Source organism: Polypterus senegalus, chromosome 2 (genome assembly GCF_016835505.1).
Source record: "Polypterus senegalus isolate Bchr_013 chromosome 2, ASM1683550v1, whole genome shotgun sequence".
NCBI lineage: Eukaryota > Metazoa > Chordata > Cladistia > Polypteriformes > Polypteridae > Polypterus > Polypterus senegalus.
The window spans coordinates 271,999,194-272,021,354 of record NC_053155.1 but is presented as its reverse complement, the minus strand read 5'-3'; the positions used below and the strand labels follow the sequence as shown (position 1 = coordinate 272,021,354).

Below are 22,161 nucleotides of genomic sequence, written 5' to 3'. Positions count from 1 at the left end.
TTCTGAACTTTTGCCAAATTGTTTGATTTGTTTTAACAAACTTTCCTTTGCATTTTCCAGCATGCTGGGTTTTACCTGCAGAGTGGCATGCAACAGACACAACCAAATCCTCGCAGCAAACGCTTCTGGAGCTCCTAGTCAATAGTTGGTTGATTTACAGTGCAATGCTACTGTAGTGTAATGGTGAGCTGGAGAGAATGCTGAGAGATGGATTTTATGTTTATTCAGTTGTGATTATTATTGCCATTATTTCTGATGGCTCCATTCCACATTCTGTCTCAATCTGAGACCCTTAGGCTACATCCATACTAAGACATTTTCTTTTTAAAAACATGTAAACAGTGTCTTTGAATGAAAGTGAGCTGCGTCCACACTAGTGTTTTTACATCTGTTATGAAAAGTATTTACACACACACCAAAATGTCCGAAGACACATATGATATGGCTTTTCACCTACAATGGGCATCTGCGTATCAGCAGAAAAAGGAACAGGAAGTGTCCTCCACACTAAATTTTAACTTGCAGTTTGTGTTTAAACATGGAGAATAACAATGATGAATATGAAAAACCAAAAAACAGATTGTTATGTCTGGACCGATGAAAAAGTGGAATTGTTATTGAGAGTAACGCACAAGTATAAACCGAGCAAAATAGAATATGTAAAGAGCCGATCCAATCAGGGAAGGGTCTCGTAAATAAGCACGAACCAATCAGAGTGCAATTATAGCCTGCATTTCCACAGTTCCTTGTTTTCACCTTTCCACACTGCAAGGCTGAGCTGCCACTTTCAGAAACAGATAAACCTGTTTCTTCTCTTGGTATGCTGTTGGGGCACTTGGTGCCAACTGTTGCACTTCCAAGCTATTTTCCCATCCACGGAAAGACACGTGGGATACTTTGGAGTCTTGGAATCAGCAGATTTAAAGATTTTGTCATTTTAGCCAGACTAGCACAGTCTCTAGAATGCCAAGTAGAGGGTGAGTAGCCAGTTGGCCAAGGTCTCTAGTGCCTCACTTATATAGAATCGAGTGTGCAAAAAAAAAATACCTGCCATATGCACATTTCTGTGCAACGTACCCTTTACAAATCACAATCTCCTTGTAAACGTGCATTCGTGAACACGCTTTGATGCTAATCAACCTCACACATATGCAATCCTGATGCTGCAGACGTTTATTGGCTGGAAGAGCAGGCCTTCCTCCTGACGAGTTGAGGCACCGCGTTCAAGAGCATCTCCAACTGAGCGCACAATATCATGTGTGACATTATAGGGCCTCTCTTCTGTGTTTGAGGGATCACAGGAAAAGTGTCAGGTGCCAGAGTCTGAGTGGGTAGCCAGTTTTACATGGCACATGTAAGGACAAGATTGCTGATACAATGAATAGCATAGATCAAATGAAGCATTGAGGTCTGCCAAAGCTTCTTTGCCTCAAAATAGATGAATCACAGAATGGCCCAGGCCATGAAGATGTAATATTTGTCAGCCTCACCTTGGCAACACATAAGACTTTTGAATTAATGGAATGTAACATCTTACAGATAACAACAGCAGCTTCATTCTCGCTAGATGCTCTTTTCACAATATGAGTGCAGAAAAGTGCTCTGATTATATTAGGAGAACCAAACACTGCTGCAGATTGTCTTTTTATGTTGGGAAAAATATGTTATATTTATTTACACCCCAACCATACGAAAATTGAAAGTAGCGCCTTGCCGGTCAGGTAATGGCTTTCAGCACAGTGGGCATAATGGAGTGAAGCTTGGCTGAGATTTTCCTGACCTGTTGGCCAGTTCCCTGAGAAGTGAGAATAGGTAGCCAATAAAAACTGAAGAAAAAAACAAAAATGTTCATTGGTGGAAATGTGCAGCATTGGTCATCTTAAGTGCAGTCTATACATCATATTCATAATTTTTGAGGTATAAGAAGTTTGTCACATCAACTTATATTATAATAACAGCTTAGTGACATGAATTACTATGATTCGTATCACCAAGCCATTATTATAATTTTTTGTATTATACTGTGTCACACACGTGTGAATAGGAGGCAGCTGAAGGGCTTGGAGAATAATGGTAATACATCTGCCCAGGGAGTGGCGGGGTGCACTAACGCCAGGATACAGATTATACGGGTGGCTGCCCCAAAACCTTTGCCATGTCTCATGTCTCTTCTTGTCACAACTGTATCATTATAATAATATGTGTGTGTCGTCATTTAACTGATTTAGTGGCATTCCCCTACTTGATCATGGGTATCATCGTTACCCAGTTTCTTCAAAAAGTGGCATACACATAGGTCAGAACTACCATAAATATACACACATTCCCCCATCATGTTTTCTTTTATAAATTCCAGTATTTACACATTGCATATACACATTTCAAGCCTCTTTTTGTATGTACACAAGGGTTATAGAAGAGGCTCCTATAATGTCACCGTGTCGGACTGTTTTAACAGAATGTGGACCCTCCAGAGTTTCATCTTCTCCAGTAGAAGTTTAATTTCTTCTCCTCCATTGTCAACTGGCCATGTCTCAACAATCATAGTAAAGAACACATGTGTTGTTGAGTCCCTTCATTTCATTCAGTTTGAAATTACTTTTTTTTTAACTATGTGTTTAAAGTCATTTTTACCTTTATGTGTTTGCATTATGCAATTAGTAATTCATAAAGTATGTAATTTATTTTGCCCTATGAACTTGCACTCAGTTGAGAGAGCTGTATAAACATCAAGTATGCGAAAAATAAACTGAATACTGGAGTGTCCTGCAAGCAGACGGAGAACATGCAGAATCCACACAGATGGAGTCTTAATCCAGGCAGCAGCACTAAGCACTGCGGCACTGTGCTCTCCTTAATAAAAAGGCATTTGTGGCTTGTAGGTCATGTAATGGACTAATGTCCCAATTTGGGCTAATATCTGGCCTCTGCCTGAAAAGTGTAGATCCCAGCAACCTTGAAAAAGAAATAACAGTGGCTGACTGCCTGGATCTATTCAATTTAATGGTGTAGTGATCGTGGGTTCAACATCTGGCCTAAACACTGTGCACGTGGAGTTTGTATGTTCTCCCTGTGACTGTGCGGCCAAATTCTTCTTCCACATCCCAAACATAGGAAGTTTAGCCTAATAAGATACTCTAACCCTAAATTTGTGTGTGTGTGTGTGTGTGCTACAAAGGAAGTAAAACTCATTAATGTGTTGCTAGAGTGCATGACCCATAACTGTAAAAAAGAGCTTGTTTTTCAAATAGTTTGCATATGATTTCCAGCCTCTACTCAGTCTCTCTATGGCTTCAGTGTCCAGCTGTCACGGCACATCTGCACATATCTGCAGACCCAGCATCAGTGGCAGCTTTAAAGGCAGAGTTGCCGTCCCTCCGGTGAGTCCGGAGCTGCTCTCGGCCGCTTGTTTGTATCCGTCTGCAAAGCTCCGCCTTTGTTTTTGTGTTCTATTCCTGTAGCTGTGAGTTATAGTGAGACATCAGGGCTAAAGGCATGCAAGTCAGATTTTACCAGTGACTAATCAAGTTATTTACTGCGTGTGAGTTCACCGAAGTCATTCTTATAATCCCAAGGTGTCGATCTGTTCATGGACTGATACTCCCGTACGGACACATAAAAGGGCGCTGGGCTGCAACAGGAGGAGATTGACATCCAAGGAGACAGCCAGCACGCTTAAGGAGCAAGGATGCCAGCTCAAGAAAGAGCAAAGGGGAATCACAAGACTCGGACAGGCCAGTGTCATAAGCCCAGAATGGACCTATTACTTGACCTTGGTCAGCAGCGTAAGGCCATTTGTTCACAGCCACTGAGTTGTTGAGTCACAGACACCGATCATCTATTCAAAAAATGGAAGACAGTAAGTAAACCAATTATCTCGCATTAGCCTCTAAATGCCTATGAGACTTTGGAGTCGCAATTATTTTGGAGTGCAGCATCAGGTCACAAAGTGCTTGTTGTTTTGTGTTTTTTTATTTAGTCTTGAGGACATCTGTGGCTGCCGTTTACTGAGAAGGCCGAGGTAGATTTATAAGAATGAGTTATTTTCTGGTGCTCTGTAAGACACATGGAGAGACTGTTCTAAATCAATACCAGAAGCTGAGAGCTGAGAGATTGCTCTTTGACATTACTTTAGTGGTTGATGGAGGTCGGTTTCCTGCACACAAGAGTCTCCTGGCTTGCTCCAGTGATTATTTTAAGCTCCTCTTTAAAGATTATACTAGAGAATCTAAAGCTAACACGATCTTTCTGGATGTACTGAGTGCAGTGGGTCTGCAGCATATCTTGGACTTCATATACAACTCCTGGTTGTCCTTGTCTCCGGAGACCTTAGAAGATACGTTAGAGGCAGCCAGCTACCTTCAGGTCACCGAAGCCATTCAGCTCTGCAGCCAGTATATGATCAACAATCTCACCTTGGAGACCTGCTGTTTTTTTGCAAATGTAGCCTCCAAATTTGGTCTGGGAGATGCATTTTCAGCAGCAAACAGCTACATCAGCAACAATCTTTCTAGGCTTCTGACCATTGAACAGCTACAGTTGAACCCAGAGTCGATGACCGAAATAGTAAGCTCAGAGGTAATACCCAACGTAAAAGAGGTGTCGCTGTTAGTTCTTGTGTTGGAGTGGCTAAAAACCATGAGGCTGCCTGCTGCCCACAGCAACGCCTTGCTTAGCAAAATCAGGTATGGCCTCATCCCAGTGGAAGACCTCACAAATCTATACTCAAAAAATCAGTTTCTGCAGACTGCTCAGGTAAAACGCTTGATTCTGAAGGCAATGGACTACCATTCGCTTAGTAACCAACAACCCCTACTGCAGTGCAAGCAAACTACTCTGCGAAACCAAAGGAAACAGGTCGTTCTCTTAGGAGGAGGAACAGCAAGGGACGGTCTTGTAAGCGAGGTGCTGGCTTTTGATTTATATACCAAGAAGTGTAGGCCCATCACCGAGCTCAAGAGGAAAGTTCAAAACCACTGTGTTTGTGTGGTGGGGAATTTTTTGTATGTCCTGGGGGGTGAGATCCAACAGACAAACACCACTGAGAAGATTGCAATCATGCCCGTCACCAACAAGGTATGCCGTTATGATCCTCGGTTTAACAAATGGACTGAGACAGCCAGCATGCTGGAAAAACGGTCAAGGTTCTCCTGCTGTGTAATTGAAGAAAATATATTTGCTATTGGAGGAAAGGTCGCGGTTGATTCACCACTTTCTTCTGTGGAGGTCTATGACATCAACACCAACAAGTGGGAAAAGGTCAGAGACTTGCCTCAAAAAATGAATGGGCATGCCAGCACTGTGTATAAAGATACCATTTATGTTTCTGGTGGAGTGCATGAAGACCATATAGAAAGCAGCAAAGATGTTTACAGTTTCAGCCTGCATGACGGCCTATGGAAGAAACAGGCCTCCATGTCCATCGCCCGCTATGGCCACAAGATGGCAACAATTGAACAAAAAATATTTACATTTTTAGGAATGTATGAGCCGTACTCTGACATCGAACGGTATGACCCTGAACAAAACCAGTGGACAAGACTGCGGCCTTTGCTTTATGACCGTTTTTGCTATGGAATGGCCTGCATTAACAACACCGTTTTGCTTGTTGGGGGTAAAAAATGGCAGAATTCGCAAGAAATTCCAACACAAAATATAATTGAATATGATGAAAAAAATGATACTTGGAGTGAAATCTGCAGGCTCCCTCGTCCTTTGTATGGATTGCAGTGTGCAGTATTGCATCTTCCCGAAGTGGCGTAGACTTGCATAGAATTCGGTGGTGTTAGCTTGAACCAAGAGGGGAAAAAAGAGCTCTCCAAATATCGTCATTCAGGTGTCAAGGATGGATTGTTACCTCTGTTCCCAGGACAAATCGTCCCAGGTTTTTCTCTGAGTAAATGAGATGGCAGAAATGAAAGCTGGTGTAGAAGGTCGGCGGAATGTTTTGTATTTGGATGGAATAGGAACAAAGTTGGCCTGACACAGGATTTTTAAATGAATGAAGAATATCTCAAAAGCCTGCTAAGAAATGGAAATTCAGCTTAAAATCCATAGGGAGACTTTCAGTAGCTAGTAAGAAATAATGATGTCCAAACAAGAAGTTACGCACACACACGTGCATAACATATGTTGGTTAACGTAAGTGACAGTATTAGTGGTTGGCAACGTTAATGCATCAAACTCTGTATTGTCTGCATGGGGTCTCTGCATGGGTTTTACTTACCATGACCTTGCTTTAATTAGACCAGCCCTGGAGCACAATGACCAACTGACCCTGCTATGCTGAAAGAACATTTCTGGAAGGCCACTCGCTCGTTTTAGGGTAGGGTGATAATTTCACAGCACCACTCAATGCAGCAGTCTAACACGTTAACGTTGTTACTGCACATATTATTGCATAAGCGTATAAAATAACATCAAAGAAGCCCTCCATTTGCGTCAACTGTCGCCTACCCGCTGCCTTGAACTCTGGTTTTCATTCATTAATGACTTAACTGGCTCAATTATAGAAATGTAGCCCAAGAGATGGGACACTGCTGTTATCTTCATGTTGGTATCATCACTGCCCTCATTTTTGGTCACCATTCTAAATTATATGTGTTCATCCTTAGACTTCATTGACCACTGAAGACTAAACGTCTTCAAGTAGCCTCCACCTTCTTGAGACTGCTGATCCACATCGTGGTTGAGGAGGGTCTGAAACTATCCCAGCAGCCTTTGGAAAGAACCAGCCATGTGAGGACACACCCACACACACCCACTTTAACTCCATGGCACTGGGGGTCTGTGTGTCGTCCTTTATTATATCCAAAGAGTTTTCTCCGACATTCCAAAAGTGTATGTGTGAAGTTAATGGACAACTCAAAACAGGCAGATTGTCCTGAAGTGGTCAAGCATTCACTCCAGGCTTGGTTTATGGCCTGACCCTAATGTTTCTTGACTAGGTTCCAGCCCCCATGACATTGAAATAGAATACATGAGTTCAGAAAGTGTTTAGATAGATAACATGTTTGAATTTCAGCAAACATCTCAGGAGACAGGCAACCTTAATGTGGTTTCTTTACCTTTTTGCTGAACTTCAGTTTGACAGAATTTTGCATTAAACCACGTAAAGAAAGGAGACAGATATTGTCAATTAAAAGTTAAAAAAGGAAATCCTGTACAAAAGGGCACCTCTGTCAATGTAACTTAAAAATTTAATTGGATAACCCGAAGAAAGTGAAGTACGCAAGTGACAAAAAGGCTGCAATGGGAAGTGAAGCAAGTAAGAAATGACTGGCATGGTTGTTTTTAAAGTACAGCAAGTTGTCAGTTAAACTAGAATAGTGTGGAATGCTGAAAAGCAAATGAGTTTTATTAAGTTAACTGAATGGAGATTCTTTGAAGGAAATTCTTTTCCTATACAATGCATGCTTAAGAAAGCAGTTCAGACTGAGCTGAAAGCTCAGAAACAGCAAGGTGAACAAGGGGAAGGCTTTTGTGAAGGGGACAGAGTACACCGATTTGATTTTTTTAATATAGGATTTGGCTTTGAGCATAAATGAATGGATATGATTTAAAGGTGAGACCAAATAACTACAAAGTTTGTTTGATTGTCCATTCATTACTGAAATAGTACATTTAATAAGAGAAGTCAACATCTGCTGTCAATAGGCTTCAGATGCAAAAGTCACTGTGACACAGACAACATTCCTTCTTCAGTGTTTTCTTTTCTTCCGGAAGTCAAATCCAAACAGCATGTTCTCTACCTTTCCCAACTGGTATTTACCACCAGCAATTAAAATGAATCCCAATTTCATTGTCTTCACATTCTGTTTGTGAACATATTGTTAGTAGCCATTTGGTTCAGGCCGCCATCCTGCTACCTTGCAGCTTAGCCATCATGTGCCCTTAAGTGTACTCTCATCAACCCATTTTTTTTCACTAGTTTAGCAGTGATTGCCTTCCCTGACCTAAAATAACTTTAAGGTGTTTAATGCTTTAATTTTGCTACTTATATTAGGTGGGAGTTTAAGTAGCTCTGCTGACCGGCACTGTTATAGTCTGCATGAAGAGGATTCAAAGGACTGGCATTGTGTGACAAAATAACCCAAATACAGTACTCTGCATTAAATTAAACTCCTTAGCATAATGTTTACCCCAGAAAAACGAGCCAAAAAAGTTAACAAGAAAAAAATATTATTATGTGTAAGAGAAACATGTACATAACAACATGTCAACATAAACACAGTAGGAAAGGTGTGGTGAGTGTCCACTGCTGTACTGATGCAGATTTAGTACACCTCCTTGATGCGACATGTTTTGAAACTGTCACCAATGCACAGCCTAACGGCACAGCCGGGACAGTAGTAATGTGTTTCTTTGCACACTTGTCTTATGTTATTTTTTCTGATCCTTGAGCATGAGAGGGTCTGCACGATCGACGCGCCCCTTCTGTTATTATAGAGTACCACAGAGCAAGGCTTTGTGACTTCCACATATCCTCTGTCACGAACATTGACAGTTTCTGTATTGTGAACAACACTTAGGAGGCTAACATCTTGTCCTTCCACTTGATTGTAGTCATTTTGACTTTTTGCCACAGATACTGCACCCTGTTGCAACTCTATGCGACTGAAGTCACCAGGCATATCATGGCAGTTTGGTGCCATATGCATTCATGTCAATGTCTGACAAACGATACACATCATCATTGCTAGCACTTGTTTCAACTAATGCTTCAGCTTCATGCTTCTTCATTGTGTGCTTTTGTTGAAGGCTTCACCCCTCTCATAAATATTCCCGATTTTGTTTGCAGAATGATGCTATTTTATTTACTGTCCTGAACGTTACATCACCTCGTATCAGCCTATCCAGAGAGACTGCTTTACATAGAATTCTCGGGGTTAACGCCAAGGAGGTCAAATCTCTCATTAGGTCTTTACACGTGGAACTTAAAACGTTCATTTATATCTTGCATATAGAGGAACCACATTATAATCCCAGTGTTGTGAATCCTTACAATAGACAGCAGGATGGGTTCACTGAAATGCAATGCAGGGTGCTGGTCAGTGGGACTGAATTATAACTTATCTGAGTAGGAATCAGGCTAAAGTTTTTTTTAATAAATGGGAGATGAAATGGCATTGGGCTTTTGAAGAACAATAAGCTTATTTTAATGATAAACTGTGAATCAATCTCATGTAATAAAAGTGTAGCATAGTGAAGGATGCTGTCAAAAGTGTGGTAGTGCTTGAGATTGTGTACCGAATTAAAACTGTGCATGGATCTGAGGCCGTGTCTGTATGTTCATTTTCCTGCCACCTACTGGAGTTCAGCAGAAATATGAAGAGTTTCAAGCCAGTGCTTCTCAGTCTCATTTCTGAATGCCTTCCGATTTTCATTCCAAGCAATTTACTAATCAACTGGACTCCATGTAAAATTGACAACATTTTTTAATGTTGTTGTTTTTACACTTAGTGTGCCCGTATTTAAATCCCCCATCTGAGGTTATTTTACATTGGTAAGACTTTTGGCAAACAGTTTGATATTTTACTCAAAGAATAGATTGATTTCCCTTCAGCTTATTTCTTAAGCTTTTCTGCTCTCATCTCTCTCACCGTATCATTTATTAAAGCAGCCCCTTGCTGACGAGTGTGTAGATGCGACATACTGGTTTTTTTAAGTGAATAAATTTGTGTCGAAGTGAAACAAGAAACCAACAGCCACGAAAATCTATAAAAATCAAATTAAAAATCCAGATAAGTAATAAATGAACCCCTTCTAAGAGAGGCATGGCAGACATGGCAGACCAACACCGAGAAGAAACACAGCAAAAGGCAGAAACTGGAAATGAAGACTGGCTGTTTTCATTCACTTCTGAGTTGGTTTGTCGTGTGGTGGGTAAGGCAATGTATCAGCGTGTGCTCCTAACCTCTCTCTGTCTTCAAATCATGTTACAATTGTTTTTTGATACCTTCAGCATAAGCTTTAGATTCTATTATATGTTGTTTTGGTGATCAGAAATCTATTTTGACTTTTTATTTTGAATATTTGACATCCTTTTTGACGCCATGTTGTTTCTTATACATATATATATATATATATGTGTGTCTCGGTAGCCTTAGCGTTCCTAGCATAATCGACTGGAGGTGCGTTTCAGGTGACCATTGTGAATGGGTGAACGCCATTAACTTGTAGGTCATCTGAGATCCTGATATCAGAAACAAATCTCTGTATTTGGGGGTGCATTTTTTCTAAATCTTTACTGTTGATTAATCTTTAGTTTTCTTGACTTTGATTTTCAGTTGACTCTGGTTAAGTTGAAAGATAGGACAGAATTATTGATCTCAGCTCAGCTTTTGGACGCACATTTAATTTCCTGATTGCCTTCATTATATTGTCCATTTACAACAACACGATACTGCGAACCAGCCAACTGACTCCCAGCCTAATGCACTGGCATAGGCCACTTCTCAGAATTGGAGACAACTGATCTGTTGATCTATGGCAGCGCTTCCCAAACTCGGTCCAGGGGACCCACTGTGGCTGCAGGATTTTGTTCCAACCAACATCCGTTTTTCATTGGCCTCTTAGCCTAATTAAGTGAGTCGGTATTTCCCAGTTTCTGTGTTTTGGAGTCAATGGAGAAATTACAAAACTGTTTGGTAGTTTTTTTTATTAAAATGTACTAAGCAGTTATATGTGGAATATGTAATTTTTTAAAGTTGTTAACATTATTTTCAACCTAATTTGCATTCCGCTTTTCCAGATGTTCTGGTTATTTAAATGATTATTTACTAATTAGCAGGTCTGACACAAAAGTCTTTGCTGCTTTCATCATCCCGGGTGTCTGCTATGCTGGTTGTTAATTGCGACTGTTAGGGTTAAATGAAGGGAGTAAGCTACACAGGAAAAGGAGAAAATAATAGGAAAACAAAAAAGACAGTTAAGCATTTATAGCTTTATAAAAAATAGAAATATTTCCAAATGTCTTATAAATGTAAAACCATACTGTTGTGTTTTTCTGAATGCAGAATAAGAGAAGAGTAAAAAAGACCTGCTAATTAAATGAGATCAGTTGTCATCGATTGTGAATCTGGTTGGAACAAAAACCTGCAGCCACGGGGGCTCCCCAGGACTGAGTTTGGGGACCACTGATCTATGCTATTGAAAGTTCATGTAAGATGAAGTTAAAAAAGAGGATTTCTAAAAGGAGAAGTTAAGACTAATTTTCTAGAAACTGAACTGAAAATACCAGCTTCTGTTCGACAAAGTTAGGGGTAAGGGTAGAGAGATCTACAAGAAGGAATGAGAATGTTAACAGCAAGAACAGAAGACGAGCAGACCAATCCCAAAACGTTTGAAGAAATGACCCAAAATGGCTCAGAAGTGCCAAATACACACTATAAAGTTGTAAGAGGAAAGGTATAGGTAATGTACCATTTTAAACCGAATGGGCATTGTTAGAGGATACAGAGATATTATGGAGAATAGCATTGCAGAAGATGGGGGTAGAAGAAGGGAGTTCACAATGCTGGACTGAAGAGGATTCTAGAGGTCTAACAGACGCCTTGTGCAGTTTCATATAAGGAGGCCAATGGCTTTCAGTTTGGAGGTAACAAATGTGAATGACATCAAACATTGTTATAGGACAGGTTGTTATGCACACTGGTGTGCCATCATTTGTTAATTCTTAGTTGCAACCATCTGCCGACAACTGAATACAACTGTCAGATACAGCATGAAGAAAACTTCTAAAAACACACCCTAACTAAGTAATGGCCACACAATCAAAATAAAATCTGGGCTCTACAGATCAACTACTGATGTGGTGTCATTGTGTGCATATCAGATTGGGAGGATGGGACAAATAAATAGAGAATGTCATAGACAGTACATCTTGACAGTCAAATTTTCCTCTTTTTTTCTGCCTGGGCCTGCTTTTAGTTGCAATCGGCTCTTAGAATGTAAATGTTAAAGTCACAGACGTGGTGTTTGTGAACATGATAGCTGTTTTGTCTGAAAGCTGAGCTGAAGAAAGGAAATATTAATTAATTGCTAAGGGATAAAAATACAGAATGGCCCATTCACTTGTAATTCATCATGCGTTTGTAAGAGGGGCCAAGCTGAACATAGCCAGACATCATCATGGATCAGCTGCTTATTCATCAACAAAAGGAAAATGTGCCTCATACAATTACTGATAATTAAACTCTCTCATGCAAGCCGAAGAAAAATAAATCAAAGTCCGCTACTATTTCAAGCTGAGCCACTGCAGCAGCTGATGAAATCTGAGAACTCTCACTTTAAATGTCATGAAAATGAGAAAAAACAATTTAAAATACTATTACCTAATATTATATAGTTTACCTTTTATTCCCTCTAATAATATTTTTTGGTCCTATAACATTGTTAATGGATGGAAGGGTGGCACAGAGGTTAGTGCTGCTGCCTCCCAGCTCCACAGTCCTGGCTCTGAATTCCAGACCTCTCACTGTCTCTGTGGACTTCACATGTTATCTGACTCTCTAGGATGTTTTTCTGGACTTCATCACAAACACGTGTTTGATAGGTTAACTGCAGACTCCACGTTTGCTTTGAATGAGTGTAGGGGCATACGTTAACATGTCATGTGATGAATGGCGTGGACCCAAGACCGTCAGGACTACTTCTGGCTCCCGGGACCCTTGACTAGATAAAGCAGCTTTGACAATTAATAGATAAACACGGCAGATATAGCATCTGCTGAAAGCTGTGCTGGTTTAAGAGTTGAAAATATAAATATGGATGCCAAATGATTACAGCTGACTGCACCCTGACATCATTTTAAAGTGAACGTGGTGCAGTGTTTCATGCTGCTGTATCAGAGTTTAAGAGATGTGGAGGTTCAATTGGTGGGTGCAAGCTGTTTGGGCAGAGACAGGGCAGAGGAGGATAGATAGATAGATAGATAGATAGATAGATAGATAGATAGATAGATAGATAGATAGATAGATAGATAGATAGATAGATAGATAGATAGATAGATAGATAGATAGATCTTTATTTAGGGAGAAATTTGCCCTTTTACAGAAGCACTTTAAATAAATAAATAGATTTATAAATAAACATACAGTATATTTAAAAAAAGAAAGAAAAACTTCTGACTTGGCAGCCCCAGTCACAGCTGATGTTGGTAGAAAGGACCTCCAGTAGAGTTTCTTGACAAACCTCTGCTGAATAATTTGTTGCCTGAAAGTCCTTAGTTTGTCAGAGAGAGGGTGTACAGCTTTGTTTATAATGGCACTTAGTTTTGTTTTAATTCTCTCCTTTGCTACAACCTCCAGGGGGTCCACGGTGTGCCCTGTAACTGAGCCTGCCTTTTAACTATCTTGTTGATTTGCCGGGCCTCTTTTGAAGTGATGTTACCAGCCCAGCACACCACAGTGTAGAAAATCACACTGTTATAGAAGATGTGAAGGATGTCACTATTCACATTAAAGGAACACAATCTTCTAAGAAGAGTCTGCCCTGCCCTTTCTTATATAGTTCCTCTGTGTTCTGAGACCAGTCCAACATGTCATTAATGTGGACCCCCAAGTTCTTGAAGGAGTGGAACACCTCTACATCCACTGCATGAATTGTGACCAGACACAGAGGGCCTTAGGTGCAGTAAAGTCATTGAGCAGTTCCTTGGTTTTGCTGATGTTACGATGCAGAGAGCTCCCCACCTGGCTCCTAGACTCTGTCTCCTTCTCCTTATTGATACACCCCATAAGTGCAGAATCATGTGAGATTTTCTGTAAGTGACATGACCTGCTGTTATATTTATAGTCAGAGGTGTACAGAGTGAAGAGAACAGGAGACAGGGCTGTTCCTTGTGGTGCTCCACTGTTGCTCAAATCCACATCACAGATTCAGTCCTTGAGCCTCACAAACTGGGGTCTGCCAAACAGATTATCCAGGACACCATAGGCTCATCTATCTGTATATTTCTGAGTTTACCCCTTCACAGGGATGCCCTAAAATGGACACTTTACTGGACTTTGTCCCTACCTTTTCAGCTTGCACTTCATATTTTCACCCGGCCATGCTCTACAGCTTCATATGAAGAAGTTCAGTCAGCTGCCTTAATCAATTATGTTTTGAGCACACTCTATATCTATATTTCCGCCACAGACCCCTTTACCAAAAACATTTAGTCATTTACTTTACATACTCAAATTAAATTTGTACAGTACTCAATATTAAATATTTTACTAGATATCAAATTTTTCATTTTAATCACTTGTAATTAATGATTGAAAAAGGTAAAAGGACTACGGAATATGGCATTATCTTGTGCAACATTTGATATCGAAACCTGCACTAACGAAAATTAAAGCAAACCTACCACAACGGAGTAGAATCCCTTTTGGCAGTAACAGGTCTAGAACCAGCAACTTTCCAGATACCATAGCAGATCCACAGTCACAAAGCCACCACTCCAGTCTGTGTTTTTATCATATAATCAAATACTCAAAGAGAATGAATAAATAATGATTTAATTATGCAAGAAAAATACATGCTATGGTTGTTGAAAATCAATCACCAGTGAATGGTGAAGTAAACACGTGGAAATCTCCTACCACTCTCACCTTGAGAGAAGAATGACCCATAAAATACAGCCAGAATGGTTTCAAGACGGCCCAGTCAAAGCTTAAACCATAGTCCTCAGAACAGAGAACACAAGGAGCTGAAAACCGTTACAGACCAACTTCTGAGGGCTTAATCCACTTTGCAAAGAAGGATCTGTGGAAAACGTAACATTGAGATGTGTCAAAATAATAAAAAATAAGGCTGGTGTTTGTGCCAAGGGTCTCCCTGTCAGTACTGATGGTATTGAACACACTTTCTTTCTTTTCATTTAGAAATAATTTTGAAGTACTAGCTTTGCCATACAGAGAGGCTTTCATGCACCTAATATGAACAAATCCAGATTTAGTTAGGATTCCATGTTGGGTGGTGCAGTAGTCGATGCTCTGCTCTAAGAAACTTGGGTGAAATGCCAGCCCAGCGAGTTTCAGCGTGAGTTTGACTTCTGGCTGCTCTGGTTTTACCCCCACATTCCAAATATGTCATTATTAGGTTAAGGGATAACAGTGCGACAGTGGGCCAACATTGTCAGAAATCAGAATTGAAAATATTGGGCCAGAAATGGATGAATCATATTGTTTATTTTCTCTCATAAGGCAGTCATATCTGATATATTTTGCTTTTGAGACCTCTAGCAATAAAAATGTAAAAATATGATTCATCCCCAATTTGCTATTTGCTGTATATTATCTGTAATTGCAGATTTCTGTTTAGGTAAGGTTCCCAACTGAAATGGTGGGTATTTTTGCATTTTTAATCCTAGAACACAAAATAAGAAAATAATGTTTCTATTATTATAAAGTAAAAGAAAGAAGGACTAAATATTGCAGTTTACCTGCGCTGAAAAAGTGCAGTATTTACTTCATGGTGTCAGTGTGACTCTTGTCTTTGAGACGCACCTGATCACAGTCTAAAGGCCTACGTCTCAAGTGATTTCTGTTAAAGCCTTTGAACCAAGTCTAGATGATACAGGACATCTTGATGGTGGTGGACAGCAGACACTTTGACGTTGCTTCACATTCAAAATATCACAGCAATTATTTGTAACCGATAACGTTCAGTGAATACACTTGACTTATAGTTTTCATCCTCTTTCTCTGCACGTTTAGCATTCATTTGCTCAGAGGTTGATGTGCTTGCTGCATCCTGAGCAGCTCTTCTTTTCTCTACTCTCGCCGGCCGCTTCTTCTCTTCTTTCGTCAGACATCTTTTTGCATTAAAAATGATTAAGTCAGTTTTTGTTTTGCAATTACTTAGTACGTTTTTCTTAATTTTTCACTTAAGCTGGCACTCAAGAATGATTTAAGATATGAAGAGGTAGAAGAAGTGATGGCGGTGGTAAGGATGAGAACGGTGTCCATGCACATGTGCCACACGGCTGCCCTGCTGCGGAAAGTTGATTCTACAATAAAATAAAATAAAAATAAAAAGAGTAATAAAAATCATCACCCTGAAAGCAGATAGTAGACGTCACGTAATATATGTGTATCAAATTTCAGGTCAATAGTTCAAAAGGTTTGCGAGCTACAGGTGATTTAAAATCCCGGACAGACAAACGGACAGCCATGGTAGCATATTATAGAAGAAGATTTGTATGAAGTTCGCTCACACAAACAGTATAAATGACAAATTGTGGGCTGCTATTTCTAATTCAGTGGGCTATGTTTCAGCTTGGGCATGTTCTCTGACTTTCTCTTCTGTGTTTCATTCTTTTTAAGATCATTTTTTGTATGCTTATTGTAATTATATGTGTTTTGTTAATTTTGCTTTGTTTATTTGCTATATAGTTTCGATTATACAGTTCTCCTATGTTCCTTGTAGTCCGTTGTACTCAGTTAGAATCGCCATTAATTTTACTGAATCAGCCTACAATTTAGGAGTTATCTTTGACTCTAGCATGTCATTTAAAGTGCATATTACAAAGTTGTCCAAATCATGTTTCTTCCATCTTAAAAATGTTGGGAAATTAAGGCACTTTCTAAATAAAGAGGATTCTGAGAAATTAATTCATGCATTTATCTCTAATAGGATTGACTACTGCAATGCGGTGTTCACTGAATGTTCAAGCTGTTCTTTATACAGCCTCCAGTTAATCCAAAATGCTGCTGCAAAAATTATTACAAACACATAACTCCAGTTCTTAAATCCTTACACTGACTCCCGGTTAAGTTTAGGGCAGATTTCAAAATCCTCCTTTTAACATATAAAGCATTAAATGGCCAAGGTCCGGCTTACTTGTCTGAACTTATCATGACTTACAAACCAGCACGCACATTAAGATCTCAAGATGCCAGTCTGCTTAGGATTCCAAGAATTAATAAAATAACAGTGGGAGGTCGAGCTTTTAGTTACAGGACCCATAAACTGTGGAATAGTCTGCCTGCTACTATAAGAGATGCCACTTCGGTCTCAGTTTTTAAATCCCGGCTGAAGACTCACTACTTCAGTTTAGCACACCCTGACTAGAGCTGCTGATTAACTGTACGGACTGCATCTCTGTTGTTAGTCATTAGCACCAAAACATAAGTAACATGATAGTTATAATTGGATACTACCCCTCACCTAATCTGTTTCTCTTCTCAGTACTCAAATGTGGCACTTGGTGCCACAGCCAAACTGCCAAGTTGCTTTGCCTGCCTAAGGTAAAGTCATCCCTGATGGAGGATCGCAGGAATCTTGGGAAAGAGGGGTCCTTTCATCGGATTAACACTATTTCAGCTGTGGAATGGCCAAATGGGGGAGGCAGCTTGATGGATGAGGTCTCCCGGATTCTAAACGAATTCAAATCATATTATGTGATATCATCTACTGTTAAATTGTGCTCTTTACTTCTAAAATTTTTAATTTTTATACTGTATTGAGGGTTTATTCTGTTCTGTGTATTGTATTGTATTGTATTGACCCCCTTCTTTTTGACACTAACTGCACGCCCAACCTACCTGGAAAGGAATCTCTCTTTGAAATGCCTTTCCCAAGGTTTCTTCCATTTTTTCCCTACAAGGGTGTTTTGTGGGAGTTTTTTCTCGTCTTCTTAGAGAGTCAAGGCTGGGGAGCCGTCAAGAGGCAGGGCCTGTTAAAGCCCATTGCGGCACATCTTGTGTGATGTTGGGCTATACAAAAAATAAATTATATTGTATTTAAGATTTAAAATCCTCATTTTTGGGGTCTGGACAGGTTGGGTGGTCAGGGTTGCCTTTTCAGTGAGAGTTCTGGTCAGTTTTATGGGTATTTTAGAGCCCATGTTTCTGTTTTGTGTGCTGCTCCATCACAACACATAGTGTAGATGTGTAAATATGTTAAGTCATCTTTTTACTAGTCCAATAAAACAAAACAAAACAAAAACAATAGCTTTTGTGCCTTTTAATTGCTTCCTTGGGCCCAGCAGTGTAAGGGTCAGAGTGTCAAAAGGATGTGTGAAATGTATTACAGAAATAGCCATTACAAATGACAGCTCTGCTAATTCACTTTCTTGTTGGCTTTAGTTCTCATAAAAATTAAGAATGAACTTGATAAGATCCCTATATTGCTCCAGGCCCTGCATCCTAGATTGTGAAAAAGCAGATCTTCATAATTCAAATCCAGATGTTTACGTAAAACATGATTTTAACAATGATTGTGGGCCTGCATATAAATGAAGTTGGTAATTTTCACCTTAAACCTGTAAGGTTTTCTTCTCATATTCATCATAAGGTTTTTATTGAGGGCTAATGACACCCTCATTGTCAGAGTTTCCTCTGTCTCCTGAGGGAGCTGACGTTTAGTCTGTGCAGACCACTCTTACATGTTTTCTACCAGTTGGTGGTGGCCAGTGCCATCTTCTAAGGAGTAATGTGCTGGGAAAACCACATTAGTGCAGATTGTGTCAACAGATTAAACAGTTATTACAAAGGCTAGTTCAATCTTGGGAATCAGGAATGGGAATCTATCTATCTATCTATTAGATTTTTTTTTTACTTGCTTTTATGCTAGATGGTATTATAGAGTCAAGCCAATAGCAGATATTATTTATCTTACAAAATACAAAATATATTGAACAATTTGTTTTGTATTTGACATAATTTTTGACATTCTCCATATTTCATATATAAAGAAAATGTTTTTATGAAAAAAATGACTTTGCATTTTCAACAGGAAAATAAGATATAATGTCACTTACTGTATAACATTTTTGAAAACATGAGTGTTTGTGTGTCTGTGGTAAAAAATATGTTATGGATGCCCCAACTCAATGATTCTTACGAAATTGTGTCGATGCTTGCACTTGTAAGTTTTTAAAGCTGAAAACATTTTGGGTAAATTCCAACTATTCAGCTTTATCCTTTAAAAGTTCAAAGTTTTCAAAGCTGACACCAATAACAGCCAAACCACAGCTCACAAAATTTGGCATACGAGTTTAGGACTTGAAAGAAAGACGTTTTTGAATTTTGAGTTCAATCCAAAGCTCCAGCTTTGAGGTTTCAAAGACAAACATTTTCAAATACAGTAGTCATGGCAGCTAAATTCTACTTACTAAGAAACACTGATTAGCTTTATTAAATTGCCAGGATGTTGGCTTGTTTGTGGCAGGTACTTACTTTTTGTATATAAGTTTTGAACTCAGCACTTTTCATTTGCGAGCTGGAGGTGCTGGCCCTACAGTCATCACAGTTGTGTGATGAAAGGTACGGGTTTCTGTTCCTTCTTCTTTAATTGTTAACAATTTAAATGAAACAAAGCATGAGTAAAGGAATACATACAAAATTGATGTGGTTACAAGTGAATTGATTATTTAATTAACTGTTCTAGTACAGGTCATATAAATGGAAGTGCATATATTTTGGTAAATTCACACTGTACACTGCACTCGTGGTGTAAATATGGAGAAAGTCACATGTTGGCATCAGAATCTTTTCAATGATATTAAAGTAATAATCCACCCAAAAATTATGTTTTTATATCTTACTTCCTCCATTGAGTTTATAGCAATGGCCAAAAAATTTCTATTCTTACATAGTCATAGAGAACGGAGATAACAACAATGGACAGCAAATAACATGAAAACCTCCATGAAAAATTCTCACGTTCCTGTGTCACATAATAGATGTGTTAAGTCGTCCACTCGTAGGTGCACAATGTCCCAAACACAATGTATTTTTAGTAAAACATTATTAAATAAAATACTTTTGTAGAATGCTCTAGTTAAGGAAATGGAACACGCTGTGACACACATCTCGACTTTTAACCTGCAGAGTTCTGGATATGAAAATAATTACAACAATGGAAGGCATGCCCATAACTCAAATATTTATATAAGAGGCGGCTCATTTAACAATATTTTAGCATAAGACTGGATGACTTGGCATGTGGATTGTGTGACACAGGTAACGTGACATTTTTGGTAACATGACAGTTGGTCCCTGTTGATGGCTATCCTATCAGAATATTTGCCATCTTCTTTCTGCATCAAAACAGGAGATTAACGTTATTTCTCAGTAAGTAACATAGTGTGTGGAGTATTCCTTTAAACTTTAAGTGTTGTCCTGACTGGGACTCACATGAAAACATCAGGACAGAAACCATTATTGCTATGTTTATATAAAATCCTCACGTATCCAGCAGAATGGTGATGTTCACGTTGCAATTTAACATTCAAGATATCAGAAAGAAAATCACAGAAAAATGAAATGCTAGTATTAAGCAAAAGCAGTGTCCCACCGAGAATTCATTCTACAATATCATATTTCCAGCAAGGATATCCACACTTAAGAGAAAGTCACAGACTCTTCACAAAGGAACCCTAAAAGCAGAAAGAGCATCACACAGGCACCATTGTTCATTTTAAGAGCTACATTTTATTTAGTTCAGTTAGAATCACACTTGCTTGAAAGATGGAAACCAGAGCAATAAAATATTCAGAATAAGCAGTAATACAATATTTCCTTGAAAGAAAAGTAAGACTTCAAGAGCTGTTCATCACAAACGCCAGGACCATGTGTATTCATGCCATGCGAGGCTGAATGATGCATTAAATGCTCCTGTTTGTAAGGAACAAATTCAAAGCTTGTAAATGGCAACACAATCATTTACTGAAGTAAAGAGCACATTAGATGGCTATGTCATAGCAACAGTTCAGTGTGAAAATGCCTATGTCATGTTCTCCGTGCTTAATCACCTCTGAAACTTGACAGATACAGCCACAAGATGACATGATCTTACACTTTCCTACATGAATGTACATTAATTAGTTTTTTGGTTTGGAACAATATACTGTACATGACAAAAAATACATCAATGAGTCAACATTGCACAATGCCCTCAAATTACCTCAGCATTTTATACTTGGGAAATTATTATTTTTTCTTTACTTAGTAAAAACCTTTAAAAACATATATATATATTTTATGTTACATTTTATATTCAAACACACGCCTACACCCAAACAGTGCCTCTAAAATGTATACCCTTGACTGAGTGTTATGATGCATGCGGGTCTGTGGCTCACCTTCCGGGCTCATCTGAGGTAGGTAATACCACCCTGGGTCTAGAGGGGGCGCTGGCGCTAACCTTTTCTTCTTTTGTTCCCTACGCAGTAGACAGAACACGCCCAGTGAGGGCAACTGACTCCCCCCCACCTATAAAGCCTACAGCTGCCAGAAAAATGCATTCAGTTTGTAACAGACTACTCTTCCACGAGGATGCTCCTTTCATCTTGACCAGAACTCAACAATCTGCTTAGCCAGATGGCTTTCTTATTTTGATTATTGTTTTAGAACTTTGTGCTGGCACACATAGTTTGTTATTTTGTGGACTGAGTAAAACGGAGGCGCCCAGGATGGCATCCCAACATTTATTTGTATAGCTTGCGGTACTTTCCTCGATCACAGTGTATTGAAGTTTGAGGTAACTTCTCACGTATTGAGTCTCACAAGATTGTGTATTTGTCTTGGGTTCATTGGGAAATCCTCCTCACTGCAGTTAGCCTAGGCATTTTGCAATGAGCTGGGCTAACTAAGTGCAAAGGGAGGATTTTTCTTCAGACAGCCTCTGCTGTTTCTTTGTATCAGTATACTGCTGCTGGATTATGTGAATTTCCCCTTGGGATTAATAAAGTATCTATCTATCTATCTATCTATCTATCTATCTATCTATCTATCTATCTATCTATCTATCTATCTATCTATCTATCTATCTCATTGCAGTGAAGCTACCAGTTAAGCAGAAGTAGCTGGTTCAAAGATATGTCACCTCCTTTTAGACATTTACATCTGACAAACATCCAACAATCATGGGCTAAGAGATATTAGCCAAACTAGGTGCCATTTTGAACTGCTGTCTGAAAGTTTGGCCATGTAATATGCAATTACAGTGTTTTGAGTACATCACTGTGCAACAGCCATATGCCACCCAAGCAGTTATTTTTAAAGCTACCTATCTGCCAAGTGTTTATTTGCTTGTGAATACAGTACATAAAATTAGAAAGTACATATTTGGTATGAACCACACTTACAGTACAGAACTGAGCTAATTCAATGCTATACTTTTTCAAGTAGTTATGTGGGAAATTCTTCCAAGCTTTTTGTAGGA

General features: G+C 39.2%; 2 protein-coding genes across 5 annotated transcripts in view; one reads left to right on the top strand and one right to left on the bottom strand.

Annotated features, from left to right (window-relative positions):
• The window catches only part of cnksr2a (connector enhancer of kinase suppressor of Ras 2a), a 763,738-nt gene that overhangs the window by 90,583 nt on the left and 650,994 nt on the right, over nt 1–22,161 (bottom strand). The window lies entirely within an intron of this gene.
• Nucleotides 3,393–21,697, top strand: LOC120523879 (kelch-like protein 34). Of its 2 annotated transcripts, none has more exons than XR_005632718.1 (2): nt 3,393–3,859; nt 21,168–21,697. XR_005632718.1 is itself a non-coding variant. In XM_039745571.1 (2 exons), the coding sequence occupies exon 2, from the start codon at nt 4,036–4,038 to the stop codon at nt 5,761–5,763; it is 1,728 nt and encodes a 575-aa protein (XP_039601505.1). In that variant the 5' UTR covers nt 3,414–3,859; nt 3,980–4,035; the 3' UTR covers nt 5,764–9,275. The 2 variants fall into 2 exon arrangements, 1 of the variants encoding a protein (XP_039601505.1); XM_039745571.1 differs by lacking the exon at nt 21,168–21,697 and adding an exon at nt 3,980–9,275 and having other exon boundaries at nt 3,414–3,859.

Bases quoted from the DNA above. Each gene is read 5' to 3' on its own strand.
- LOC120523879 (XM_039745571.1), top strand. From the start codon at position 4,036: ATGAGTTATTTTCTGGTGCTCTGTAAGACACATGGAGAGACTGTTCTA.